Below are 14,545 nucleotides of genomic sequence, written 5' to 3'. Positions count from 1 at the left end.
TTGAGGCAGGCTTTCCTCTAACCCAGAGAGGGGAAGCCACCTTTTTCCAGTCCAGAGCCACCATGGTCTCAGACTTGGAGGTGCTGATTCTCATCCCAGCCGCTTTGCACTCGGCTTCAAACTGCCCCAACACATGCTGAAGGTCCTGGTTCGAAGGAGCCAACAGGAAAACATCATCCGCAAAAAGCAGAGATGAGATCCTGTGGTCCCCAAACCAGACTCCCTCCCCAGAAATTCTGTCCATTAAAATAATGAACAGAACCGGTGACAAAGGGCAGCCCTGCCGGAGTCCAACATGCACTGGGAACAAGTCTGACTTACTGCCGGCAATGCAAACCAAGCTCCTGCTCCGGTCATACAGAGACCGGACAGCCCATAGTAGAGGGCCCCGGACTCCATACTCCTGAAGCACAACAATACACCAGCAAAACTAATTACATTAATCACTTGTCTGACAATATATACAGGTAAAGGTTGAACCTATGGAAGAGTTTCAATTTCACAGCTGTATTAATGAGGTGGCCATTGTGTGCATACATGTGCTGAGCGACTGAATACAATCTGTAATGCATTGTAATGACGATAACTTTAAGAGCAAATACAACATATAATCCAGGGAGCATGTAAGGTGTTGTTGATCAGTGTCTGGCTAATATCCATGGTGTGAGGATTCATCATGACAAAGGGAACACGCACAACCTTTAAAGGCACCCTTTGGAGTTTTTGATGCCTTGTGTAAGATTCCTCTGACCACAAAGGCAGACAGTGTAAAAACCAAAAGTATATCAAACTCAGAGCAGCAGAGACCCAGATGCTCACATTGAAGGACAAATCCAGGACTACACTCATGATTCCCCCTGTCAAACACATTTTATCTGTCAAATTTTATGTTCACGCGTTGTGTTAATATCACCAGGTCAAATTCATTGTAGTTATATATATAGTCATATCAAGACAGTGCAGGTCGGAATTTACATATATATTAGCTGAAATAAGCCTATTTCAGCTGATCCCTGAATGTCTCCTAATGGGTTTGACCTCACTGTGGGTAGTTGTGGGCTGTGTCAGGCACAGCCCATAACTGCCCCAGAAGGAACCACTCCGTTGTGGTGCTGTGAGGTTTCAAAACACAGTTTTCAGGTTTCAGAACACCAGTCATTCAAAAGGTGAATGAATTACATGGGATAGAAATGTAACCCCACTGAAGACTAGCAATAGTTAATAGTTTGAAGTGTGTTCCAACAAGGAAATCACATGCTCCAAGTGCTTTACATAGAAAAGACAAAGAATGTTTGTAAAAACAAGGAGAGATGTATCTGAATCAGATGGAGAACAAAACCACTGAGTATTTCTATTTCTATTAGAAATATTCTATTTATATTTTATTCTTTTTTTGTGTTTTGGAACTCTAGTAAACTACGACAACAAAAGTTGTCTCATTACACTTTCATTATAGAGCAGATTGAGATCATATGCTTTAATGTAAAGAATTCCAACAATTGGTGCTACTGCAGCTTTAATTAGGTTTTTTTCAGTTCAAATAAACAAAATTGATATGTGCCATGTCCGTGAAATTCTAACTTTTTGTCATGACCCGTGCTCTGCACGCCGTTTTTTTGTTAGTTTCCCATTGTGTGTTGTCTTTGCCTGGGTTTTGTCATGTCCTGTTTTATTTTGAAGGTTTAGGGTATGTGTCTTTGGGTTACTTTACTTCCTGTGTTTTCAGTCCTTGTGATTGTCTGATTGTTTCCACCTGTGTGTCATTAGTGATCCCTCCTTGTGTATTTAAGTCCGTGTCTTCCCCCCTGTCTTTGTTGGGTTGTTGTCTGCGTCATCTTGCCATCTGCATTCCCTAGCCATCTAAGAGTATAACCATCGCCATAACCATAGCCATAGCCTTAGCCATAGCCCCATAGTGAGTGTTCTTCGTTGTGTTTCTTTGTTCATGTCCGCACTGTGATTGTCTCCTTGGTTTGTCTTTGTCTTTTATTTGCCAGAGTTCCCGTAAGTTTGTTTCTTGTCTTGTTCTTGTCTTTGTTCCTGTTTATGCCTTGTTTTATGTTAGTGTTCCACCGTCCTTAGTGTTGTCTGCGTTTCCCTTGTTAGTTTGAGTTCCATGCCCTAGTCCTTTCATGAGTGTTATTTGTTTGTAACGTTAATAATCTAGTTTCTGTTTTCTTTTCCTTGTTCATAGCTTTGCCAATTTGTTCTCCTCGTTAAAGAGTGAATTTCTGTTTGATTACTTTTGTTATTTAGATTCTTGTTCCTCCGTTTTTAGGAGTGTATTTTGAGTTGTTAGTTTTTTAATCTAGTTCTTTCAGTTGGTCAGTTCAGTTTTCATAGCCATTTGTGTTTTCCTCCTTCGGGAGCATTTTTGGTTTTCTAATTTTGTAGCCGTAGTATTTTAGTCTTGCCATGTTTCATGTATGTGTTTCTAGTATTGTCTTAGTTGTGCCATGTTTTATGGAAACGCAAGTTGCTAGTCTTGTCTGTGTCTAAAGTTGTCACGTTCTGTGTTAGTATGTTTCTTGTGCTGTCTTTGTCTCACCCATGTCCCGTTGTGTTTTGTGTTAGTGTGTTGTAATTGTTCAGTTTTTCCCTGTGTTGCCTTCATTGTATGTCTTGTCCCTAGTGTGTGTGTGTGTGTGTGTGTGTTAATCATAGCTCCCGTAGTTGTGTTTTCTCATTGTATTTAATAAATTTATTTATTTTGAACCCAGCGTCCCACGAGTCTGCATTTGGGTTTAATCCCTCAAAGTTCCCCGTAAATTCCACCTCCCTGACACTTTTTCAGTTAGGCTACACAAAATCTTCATTGTTAATTTTCTGAGTGTTTATTTCAAACTAAATTATTCAAGCAATCTCGAGCGAACAAGTGAAGCATCTTGGAGGGTGTAAATCACAATATGAGAATAGTAAAGCGTAATTACTTGGATTCCTACAACCACTAAAGGTTGCAGCCTAACAATAAATACAAAAAGGATTTCCAGCAACCTGTTTACACTGTTGATCTATACTGTAGACCGTGAAACAAATCACTAAAACACCAGACAGGCTTGTGTGAGGGGTGTCAGGAAGGAGTCAGTGAAGCAAATATACGAGTTGCAGGGACACACAGAGAGATGATGAGAAATAATAAAATGAGGCAATTGGGGATGCGGGAAATCATATTAAAAGGATAGCTGTGGATAGATGAGAGAGCACAAGTCAGCATTCTGCTAGCTTTCTTCCAGGACACAGTTTTTTCAATAGATGTAATGGATAAACAGTGTTTGTGTGTGTTTGAAGGGATTTAGGTGGTGGGGTAATTCACCAATAGGATGGATGCATATGGGGTTTGAACAGTGACTGCAAATTTTGGCAAAGAAAATAAAATTTGGCATTGAAAAAGAAAACCTTAGATATTGATGTGTTTTTCAATGACAATCTTCTGATTTTTGTTCATAAAACATCACTCCTCTGGACCCGAGATCTGTTCCAAAGCTTCTGACATGAACATTCACTGAGCATGATTTGACCTCCATGACTTCACCTGAAACTCCCAAACCACCAGCATGTTCAGTCTGTTTCACTGTGCCAGTGTTTTTCTACACAGAACCAGTCTGGGTTCAAATTCACTTTTCGGTGTCATTATGCTGCTTAAAAACGATGAAACAACGAGACAAACTGTTGGACCTGCATTGCACCGGGTAGGCTGTGTAGACCAATACTCCTTGGTTGGACTTTGTTGAAGCTGTGTGCGGTCCTTTAAACCTTGAGCTGCCTGAAGCTCCAGTGAGTTGAGAGGCTCTTGTTGACTCAGCTGAAAGTAACAGGCCCCCTGCAATTTCTCTGTGGGGCAAACAGGTCAGTGGGGTCCCATGTTGACTGTATCCTATCAAAATGGGACTGAACTACATCCTGCAGCACCTCAACCACTCAGGGACATACGGAAGAATCCTGTTTGTGAAGTTCAGTTCTGTGTTCAATACCATCATCCCAGAAATCCTTCGCTCAAAACTCAGCAACTGATCCCTTTTATTACTTCAACAACATGAACAACAAAACTGAAGTTATAGTACTTGGTCCTAAACCCCTTAGAAACACACTATCCAATGATATAGCAAATATGGATGCCATTATGCTGGCTTCTAGCACCACTGTGAGGAATTTGGGAGTTATCTTGGATCAATATTCCAAAAAAAAAAAAAATTCAAGGATCGCCTTTTTCCACCTACGTAACATTGTAAAAATCAGGCACATCCGGTCTCAAAACAATGGTGAAAAACTAGTCCATGCACTTGTTACTTACAGGCTGCATTTTTGCAGTTCCTTATTACCAAGATGTCCCAGTTCATTGCTAAATACTCTCCAGCTGATCCAGAATGCTGCGGCACCCGTTCTAACAAGAACGAGGAAAAAAGATTGTACTTCTCCAAAATTAGCCACTCTGCACTGGCTCCCTATAAAATCCAGAATGGAATTTAAAATCTTTCTTCTTACCTACAAAGCGCCAAATGGTAAGGCACCATCTTATCCTAAAGAGCTCACAGTACCCTATTACCCCACTAGAACACTGTTTTCTGAGAATACAGGCTTACTGGTAGTTTCTAAAGTCTCTGAAACTAGAAGGGGAGCCAGAGCCTGTCGTTATCAAGATTCTCTCCTGTGGAACCATCTTCTAGTCGTTGTCTGGGAGGCAGACACCCTCTCTACATGGAAGAGTAGGCTTAAAACTTCCCTTGACATACAGAGCTCCTCTGTTCTTCTCTCCCTCTCCATCTGTATGTATGCATTCCTGTCCAACCAAGGCATGTTACTAACTTAGCTTCTTCCCCAGAGTCTTTGTGCTTTCTTGTCTCGCAGGTCCCCATGGATGGCTGAACCTGGATTGTGGATTATTGTAGCATCTCCTGATGTGGCCCTTCTGGACATCCACTGTAACTTCTATTACTATCAGTTATACGCCCATTATTATTAGATCCATAGTGATGTACATGTACTATCTGCAAATAACATGTACATATATCACATATGTAAATATCACACACACACATGTATATATACTATGTTATACTTCATATATCTATTATTATAGCTGTCAATGCTACTGTGATTGCATCTCTGCTGCACTCCCCACACCCTTTCAGTTTCGTCCGGGTTTTGCACAAAACTCACCCATATCCTGTCATTCATCCACACATGTCTCAAAATACTGACTACATCCATATCTCCAGGCTCCATTTTTTTGAACGTTTTGTGTCTATGAGTGCACGCTTTTTTTCTCTCTCTTTTCTTTTTCAAGTTTGTAACACAGCAGTGGCAGAAGCACTCACCTCAAACCACAGACTACTTTTCTTTCTTGGATTAAAATTGTTTTTGGAATGAAATTTTCATGTTGTCCCAAACATCAGTGAGCCAGGACTGGTAAAACCAGGCTCATCACAATGTCTAACTCCAGTCTTATCTCAGTTTAAAGTACAGTGTGTTGCCTTTCCTTTGGCAATGAACACATTTGTTTTTCTTCTGTAACTTTCCATCTGCCAGGCTCCAACGAGAGCCAAGAACATATTGAAGAATGAAGAGATATATCTAGAATGTTGAATTTCTATTCTATATACACAAATTCGAAGTTCAAAGAACATCAACCAACATATGAATGCAAAATGAGTTGGTGAGGTTAATGCTGTCGACTGCTCAGAAAGTTGCTCTTTTAAACGGTCAAAAGCTGAATTTGTCATCACATGACGTCACATTGCAGTATCTGTGAAATGTAGTGGCTAGAACCCAAGGATAATTTTAGAAAACGGAGTCGACCATCCACCCCTCTGTCACTTCACACTCACAGGTTGGACAGCCAAGTGAAAAATATGAGACGAAGCAGAAGAGGCAGCAAGAAAGACAAAGATAAGCAGAAAAGAGAGGAAACCCTTTCCATTGTTTTTCTATTATGTTCCTTTCATGCTAAGTTATGCCTCAAGGTCTATAAATTTGCTCTCTCGATTGGAAATCCTGCTTTACAGAGACAGAAATCAGGTCATACCACATCACAGCAAGCACCTGCCTGATTGAAGGGGTTCAGACAGAATATCTGTTTCAAAATGGTGAAAATAAACTGAGATTTACAAGCTGCCAAGCCAAACTAAAAGCTTTACCGTACTTGATAAGGACAACATTGAGCATAGTTGGTCATTATATAAGCATTTGCCATTTAGTATTACCAGAAATGTTCACATGTTATGAGTGTTCAATATCTTATTCTTCAGCAGTGAGGACATAGAGGAAGATGAAGCAGAGGGGGGAAAAGACTGTGGCAACTAAAGTTAAAAGAGATAACATTGCTGTCACTAAAAAAGAAGTGAATGATGCAGAATTTGTGGCAGAAAAGACTGGATTTTGACAAAATGATCACATATCTTAAAAGCAAAGATAAAACAGAATAAAATCTCAAATAAATGTTTTAATCCAACAGAGAAAATACAAACATCAAAGATAAAAGTGCCTGATAAAATCACAAATGCAAAGACCTGAGACTTTGAGATTTGATTTTATGTGTTTCTCTGCAGAAGATGATATTTCAATCAGTCTAACAGGCCCGAGGTCCATTGGGACAAGTTGCAGATGATGTTGTTCTGTTGGCTTTGTCAGACCGTGACCTTCATCATTCACTGGAGCACTTCAGTTGAACGCAAAACAGTTAGGATGAGAGTCAGCACCTCCAGTCCTCAGGCCATTGTTGTGAGTGAGTTGGAGTTGTGCAGCTCTGAGGAGGCTATGGGGAGACCCAGAGCACTCTGGAGAGATTATATATCTCATCTGGTTCTGGAGTGTATCACAACACATGGAAAAGGTTACAGGACAGAGGAACGTCTGGACTACCTTGCTTGACTGCTACCACCACAATGAAAGGATGGATGGAGGAATGAATGGATGAATGGATGGCTGGTTGGATTCAGTCAGGAATTCAAATACCTCTCTGTATCCAAAACATACAGACGGTGAGAAATTTGTGTGATGCACTTTGGGCTATTTACGAGTACTGACTAATCTATATTATGCTCCAAGAGAACAGATATTACTGTACACACAGGAAGGCTAACAATTTGTGCTCATCATTGGCTCTGAAGCCTCGGCCTCAGAGTTGTTTCTGCTCAGTTTCTTATTCTCGTTATGTTCTGTGGCAGCATCTGTTGGTGTCAGTGGTTGTGCTGTTTGCTGGACTTTCACTTTGAACACATCCCACTTCTCAGGAAGTACACCTTTGTTGAAGAGCACAGAAGCCAGGTAGGAGAATGACAAGATGGTAGCAATGGCAGACAGCATGGAGATGGTCTTGACTGGAGAGTACTGGACATAAACCCCGTCCTCAAGAGTGCATCCTGGGAAGTGTATGACTGGTGCTAACCCGAGAGATGGGTCTCCACTGAGTAATCTTAAAACAACTCCCACCAGGCAGCCCATAATAGCCCCGTAACCATTGGAGATGTTGAAGAAGAGGACACAGACAAGTTGAGGGAATAGTATGATGTAGGCCACTTCGGTACTAAGGAACCAGAACACTAAGATGCTGTTTTTCAGGTTGGTGAGTGATGTACCAACCAAGCCCACGACCACCATAGCAACACGGATTGCCCACTGACTCTCTCTGTCTGATGCCTGAGGAAGAGAAAAGAGAGGAAGAAGAGCAGGTTAACAGCAAATGACTGAGATTATCCTTTTATATACCTCCCTCTAGTCTTCTTCACTCTTCTTCATACTTTGTTTCTCCATCAAATCATTTCACTCCATTTATACTGTACTGAACTCCATTGCCTCTCTTTCAAAATAAACGTCAAACCTTCACAACAGCCATCAGGCGTTTCGTCAACTGTTTCATTGTGATGAAGCAGATTGAAAAACAGCTGCATTCTTTCACCTGAGGCCTCAGGATGTTCTTGTAGATGTTGACAGTGAAGACTGAAGCTGCAGAAAGCAACATGGAGTCAGCTGATGACATCACAGCGGCAGCCACACATCCAGTACCAATGATGGAGATGAAGAACGGGGTGAGGTGCTGCAGGGCGATGGGCAGAACGAGAGCTGCTTCCCCACGCTCATATGGAGAAGGAGAACCATAGGTAGTCAGGTTCCAGTCTGAGGCATGGACACAAAAGAGGGAAAGACTGAAAAAATGCTCCCATGATCTGTTTGACTTATTTTAAGACGAGCCTACTGTTTCTACTAATCTATGAACTAAGCACTGTGTAATAAGATATAAGGAGCAAGGTGGGGCGAGTTGATCTTTTTACCAAGGCCTGTCATTCAAATCACCTTTCACACGGTTGGCATTCATATATAGGCAACCCTTGATAATTGGGTCTCCACTCTCTTGCATGAAATCTAAGAATATTCTCCTGAAGAGCGTGAAGTGTTGATCAATGAGTGAATCAAACATGAAAACATCATAAACACCATGAACCATCCAAGAAAAGAGGTGTGGTGAAATGTTAGCATAATAACACAAAAAGTGCTGAACAAGCAAATGTTATCTGGTAAACATCAGCATGTAAACATTATCAGTGTGAGCTCATTCACTGTCATTTCTCTTCAACAGCACTGTGATCTAAGATGGCTTTGGACTCTTGGCCTTCTTAAAAATTATTCGAAGGAGGATTGCAGCTGCATGCTGTCCCATCTGCTTTGTGCTTTGTGGGACCGTTGTTTGTTTTCCAACAGTACAATGACCCAAGAAACTCCTCCAGGCTATGAAAGAGCTACCTGTCCAAGAAGAAGAGGGACAGAGTGCAGCATCAGATGACCTGGTCTCCACAAATATTGTTTTTCTTTGCTATTAATCTGGCAAATTCTTTAATTAGGGACACAGGGCAAGTCACTATTGTTATCCTGCGCGTTTCTTCTTCTTCATCTTTTTATTTTTCATCCTCCTCCAAATTTTCATCTCCTAACTCGTCTGCTTGAAGAGTTGTAGGACAAATTATATATCAAAAAGTGCGGTTTGTCTGGTCTGGTCTATTGGTGTGTTCATCGACATTTTGATTGGTCCTATAGTTTTTGATCAGTCACTGTTCAATGACAATGATCATTTTGGGTGAAATTTTGACATTATAATGGGTGTGTATTCCGCGGAATGTTCGTGCTAGAATGGGTGACATCACCAGCTACAGTGCAAGAGAGTCTAAAAATTCTCTGAAAATGTTCTCTTTCTCTCGTCGCTACGGCCACAAATTACACTCTACACACATAATTTTTGGATCTTTTTGGAGACAAACTTGTCTTCTGTCGTGTGATGTCCTCAAAAAAGCAGAGAGACTTACTGAATTTAAATAATGGGACTTTCTATGCAGCCAGCTCCCTCCTGCTCTCCATTCACTCTAATGTTAAAATTCAGAGCTGTTTTGGGAGAAAAGCAGAAATGCCTCCTGTCTTTAGAACGCCATAAAAAGAAAAGTTGTTGTCTCAGGAATAAAATGAGGAGATAGTCGGACTCAGGAAGGTCTCAGGAGTCCGATGATCTATAGTACACTCTGATAGGAGGGTTCTCTCACACAAGGCTTTAGTTCAGGAGGTTCGCCGAACCCAAATCTCACCCCAGACTGCCTGCTTCTAACCACCTCAAGTTGTCATGGCAACCTCTGAGCTGAACCCACAGGCACAGCTGGGACCAATTCATTAATCAGGGACTAACAACCTCTGATATCTGCTGTTTCCTCAAATTTCAGCCTTTTTCAATTGTCCGCTGCTCGGCCATACTTTCTCCTAGAGACTTCATTCAAACTTTAACACGTAGATAATTTTGTCGGCTCAAAATGAACCTCGGCACATTTTTTGATATCTCTTACGGTTTTCAAGCTATGACCATCTGAAGACCATAAAGTTTCTCAAACAATGCTCAGAACAGGAACAGGTAAAAAGTGGGAGAGATAGAGAGGTAATTATGAGCACGCACATACACATTCAGACACATCTCCATGTAGGAACTGGTTGGGCTGCTTGTTCAAAATACTTAGGACAATTTGATAAATGTGTAATTCAAGCAGACACACATAAAATATGATGAATACACACACATACGTAGTCACACACAACGACAGATATACACACACACACACCAGTGTGCACATTCCTCCCCTCACACACAACAAAGGTAATTTTATGTGATTACACACACACACACACACACACACACACACGCACGCACATACAGGTGACTTGATTACAGAGATACACACAAACAGAAGACTTAATGTGATTACAGCTCCTTAATCATTGCTCAGTAAAAGATGATCATGTCTATGTTGACAGAGATGGTTCCCCCGGCAGTAGCCCCCCGTGTCCCTTTCAAAATTTCCCAGAGGGAATTTTCTAGTTATTGGTTATAATTGGCAATTCTTGATTAGTTGATTGCTGGGTTGCTGATGCCTGAGAGTATGTAGAAGCTGTTAATACCTGTGGATGCAGCAGCTGCCCCAAGCAGTATAACAGGTATCCCAAATATAAGATACATGAAAGCAGCAACAACGCCTGTGAGCTTGGCTGTGGCCAAGGAGGAAGCCGACAAGGTCCTCTGATGGAGGCACTGGTACCCCAGAGACCCCAGAGCCTGAAGTGTAAAACAGATAGGTGGTTAATTCAATCACTTGTGTTGCGTCCACATCAGGTAAATACTGCAAAATGTCTGCCCGCTAGTTGCACTCAGGAATTCATTCAAATGAAAGGGACAGGGTGCATCTCATTTCTCTTAATTGTCATTTACTTGTGCCTCAATCCTCACTCGAACTGGAAGTGCTTATGGTCCGCCATTTGGCCGGCAGTCCCAAGCTCCTATTTCTGGTCTGACGAGTGAGGATTGGGGAGCACTCTGTCATTTATCAAACTTCACGTGTTGGAAACTTTGATGTTATGATTACAAGCCTTCAGGTGGCCACGTTATGTTTCCAGAACTGTCACTGATATGTAAACCAAACACATCAGCCTCTCGTCAATGGTTCTGCGTGTTATCTGAGTTAAATAATGTGTTTCATGGCTTGTAGGTTTGCCTTAACTGACAGCTCTGAAATCTGTCTCATTGAACAGGGAAAGAAGAAACAGCGAGACTGATAATGTTCAGGTCAGAAAATGACCACCTGTTCACCGGGAAGAGGCATCTAGCCAAGAAAAAACTCATTAATCCTCAGGTGTTTTAATAAAAGTGCTACATACTCATTTGCGAGTGGTGGAGACTTTTTTTTAATAATGTTCATATACGTGAACATGTCTAAACTGAGTATTGAGGGGGCGGGGGCGTCTCAATTCCTTCCTCCCTCCATGCATCCCTGGTAGGAAGTACTAAGAAGCAAGTGAGGGAAACGTGGATGCAATTTAAGAGAAATGAGATGCACCATGAGATGCATAGACTCTGAAACTTTACATTTACAGTCATGGGACAGTTAATTTAACCTTGACATTTACAGAGATGCTGTTTCAGATAATAGCCTTAGCCTACAACCATTCTGATTCTTTAGTGACAATGAAAAACTGTCTACTATTAGAATATTTGTTGTTTATCATTATTCTGAAGATACCTAATGAAAACTACACTGAACTGTGTTTGATATAGGCTGTATTGTTGCTTCCTTACAAAGAATAAGAAGTTATCAATCAGTATCCAGGTCGTTTTCAGGTCTGGTTGACCAATCCAGGGAGCATGTAAGGTGTTGTTCATCAGTGTCTGGCTAATGTCCATGGTGTGAGGATTCATCAGGACAAAGGGAACACAGAGCCACTGCAGAGACAAATAATAAAGTTTGGAAGTTCCTTCGAACACAAAGGCAGACAGTGTAAAAACTTATAGCAAACTCACCAAGCTGATGAATATGAGGACAAGCTGTATAACATCTGTGTAGGCCACAGAGTAGAGGCCTCCCAGCACTGTGTAGATAATGACCACTGCAGCAGAGATCCAGATGCACACAGTGAAGGACAAATCCAGGACTACACTCATGATTCCTCCTGTCAAACACATTTTATCAGTGAAATTTTATGACCAGTCATTGTGTTAGTATCACCAGTTCATATTCATTGTCACAAGTCACATTGACACAGCATAGGTAGGAATTTACACATTTATACTGAACTGATAAAGGAAGTGTAAATGCACAGTTACAAATATATTCAATGTCAAATCTTATGTGCATTCATATATACTGTACCTAAACCAATTAGTGTTGCAGGCAACAAGACCACATCATTGATGAGTGAAACCAGGCTCAGTCCAGCTGTTAGTACTTTTCCATATTTGACATGGAAAGGGTCCAGCATCGTCAACCAGTTTCTCTCTCTCATTGGCTTGGCAAACACCAAGCCAGCTTGATTTAACAAAGGATAGGGATTCAACAAAGATTAAACAGAGAAAATGTTAATTCCTGGATATTAAATTTTCATCTGCTATTTCCTGTTGTGTTGTGTTGTGATTTATTTTTTCACTGTCAAGTCATTATTTATCCATTCTAATCTACAGTAATTCCTATTTTTTAGATTAATTGGCTATATTTTTTCTTGCACATGCAGATGTACAGTTTTCTGTCAGATGTTGTTTAAAAATCTTACCAATAACCAAAGACGAGCTGTATCCCGTAAACATCACAAGTGCCCAGGTTAGTCCCATGGAGGGCGTGTACACCATCTCAGCTGTGCCAACAATGAGGCCTCCTCCAACCCATGTGGCTACAGGATGGATTAACACACAGCAACACACAGTAATTTAGTGGACAAACAGCAGCTATTTGGACAGAAGACAAAAGCTTGGCTGATAATTCATCATCATTATGAAACTTTCACAACAATCATCTCATGATGTTATAATTATACCATTTTGTCACTGTAGAGAATCCTGTAATAATATTAATAATGTAATAATAACAGTGGGGGTGAAGAAAAGTCACTGCAAAAATGTAACCATTTCTATTATTTTGCAAACATATCTTCTATATTTGACTTGTACAAAATTTGCAGTTCATGAAAATATGACAAACTGTTCCATAGTGAACCTGGGGTCTGAGGTTTGGGGGCCTGTGACAGTTGGCCACTTTGCCCAGTCTGTTATCCAGCTTTGAGTATGAGACAACATCTTACAACTCTTTGTCAAAGAGTTTTGCAAACAGTTGGAAAAGTCTTGCTGTCTTGTTGAGTCTGATGTAAACAAAACATAATTCTACTTCTACTTCTACAAATTTATCTTCAGCAGTCAAGAAGTATTTCACCTTGTTTACAGACTCTGCCAATCACCACACTGAAGCAAACAAGAATAGCAGAGTCCATTTTCCTGATGGACGCAGATTCACCACTGGTCTTGATTAGCTGAAATAAGCCTTATTACAGGTTTAACTGTGGGTATTTTCTGTGTTGGGCACAGCCCAAAACTGCCAACTGCAACAACTGTTGTGGTGCTGTGAGACAAATACACATGTGAACCCAGTGATTAACAGCAATAGTCAAGTGTAAAGTGTGTACCAACAAAGAAATCACGTGCAAAAAAGTGCTTCCAATAGATGAGACATAGAATGAACGTAAAAACAAGGATAGAAAATGAGTGTGAAATGAGACGGAGAATAAAAACAACTTTCAACAACATTCCTCAAAACAAATCAAATGATTAATTTTTAATGTTTCGTAGCCTATATTTCATAAATGCTTTTGTGGGCTGTATGAGGAATAACTCTGCTGTGTTTTCATCCTAATGATACAGCTTACTGCAGAATTTGTTCACAGATATTTATATGAATGTTCACAGACATTTCATCCACAATATATTGTTGCTTTTTGGAAACTGTTCCTGACATTTTGCAGCCAGCGGGGTAGCACCTGCCATGAAAAGACCTTTCAGGATTTTTTTTATACTTTTACAAAATCATTTCCTTGTCAATCATGAATATTTGGAATTCCCAGAGATACAGTTTCTATCCTCGCTTCGTCAGCTGTGCTCTCCTCACCTGTCAATGTGAAGACCCCCACCACGCAGTTAATGCTCCGGTTTCCCAGCAGGGCCATATCCATTCCAGTAGCTGCACTTTTCTTCTGTGCCCTTTTGGACTTGAAAGAAGCCCAGATGCCGGTCCCAAGGACCAGCAGGTAGAAAAACACCATAGCTATCACTCCTGGGATGTTGACAGCCATGTTGCACTGGTTGATTGTCTTCCCCACCTGCGGATGTCTGACTGACTGAACTACTGACTGGCTGAGTGTTTTTGAAAAGAGGCACTCACTTCCAGATAGACAGGAAAAACAAAAACCTCCTCCACTTTGAAGATGCATTGATGCCCTCTGGTGAAAATAGCTGATTTCAGGTTGGGTTACATGACAAGCAAACAAAAGCCATCATGCATTTTGAGCATCTTGTTTTGTTGCCTGATGTTTTGTTGGTTTTTAAACACTGGTCCCAGGAAAATCAAAATCACTTCAACTTTAAGGCAAAATAATACAATGCAATTTATTTAAATAACACTAAATCACAACAAATGTTGTCTAATGACACTTGCATTATTGAGCAGATTGAGATCACATTCTTCAATGTACAGAAATCCAACAATTA

General features: G+C 40.8%; 1 protein-coding gene across 1 annotated transcript; it reads right to left on the bottom strand.

The window, feature by feature from the left end:
• Positions 1–7,074: 7,074 nt before the first annotated feature.
• Positions 7,075–14,130, bottom strand: LOC121614317 (high-affinity choline transporter 1-like). Its single transcript, XM_041948134.1, has 8 exons — positions 13,947–14,130; positions 12,565–12,681; positions 12,168–12,323; positions 11,819–11,967; positions 11,597–11,740; positions 10,426–10,579; positions 7,895–8,112; positions 7,075–7,635 (listed from the first exon to the last, which is right to left on the bottom strand). Exons 1-8 carry the CDS (start codon positions 14,128–14,130, stop codon positions 7,075–7,077), a joined length of 1,683 nt encoding a protein of 560 aa, XP_041804068.1.
• Between the last annotated feature and the right edge of the window lie 415 nt (positions 14,131–14,545).

The sequence above is a fragment of the Chelmon rostratus genome, chromosome 11 (assembly GCF_017976325.1).
Source record: "Chelmon rostratus isolate fCheRos1 chromosome 11, fCheRos1.pri, whole genome shotgun sequence".
Classification (NCBI taxonomy): Eukaryota; Metazoa; Chordata; class Actinopteri; order Chaetodontiformes; family Chaetodontidae; genus Chelmon; species Chelmon rostratus.
The sequence above is the reverse complement of the archived record's forward strand: the minus strand, read 5'-3'. Positions and strand labels throughout refer to the sequence as shown.

Excerpts from the sequence above, each read along its gene's own strand:
- LOC121614317 (XM_041948134.1), bottom strand. The coding sequence starts at position 14,130 with ATGGCTGTCAACATCCCAGGAGTGATAGCTATGGTGTTTTTCTACCTG. Across the intron at positions 11,968-12,167 it reads TGCAACACTAATTGGTTTAG|GAGGAATCATGAGTGTAGTC; the intron begins GTACAGTATATA and ends TGTGTTTGACAG. Across the intron at positions 8,113-10,425 it reads GGCAGCTGCTGCATCCACAG|ACTGGAACCTGACTACCTAT; the intron begins GTATTAACAGCT and ends TCCATGCCTCAG.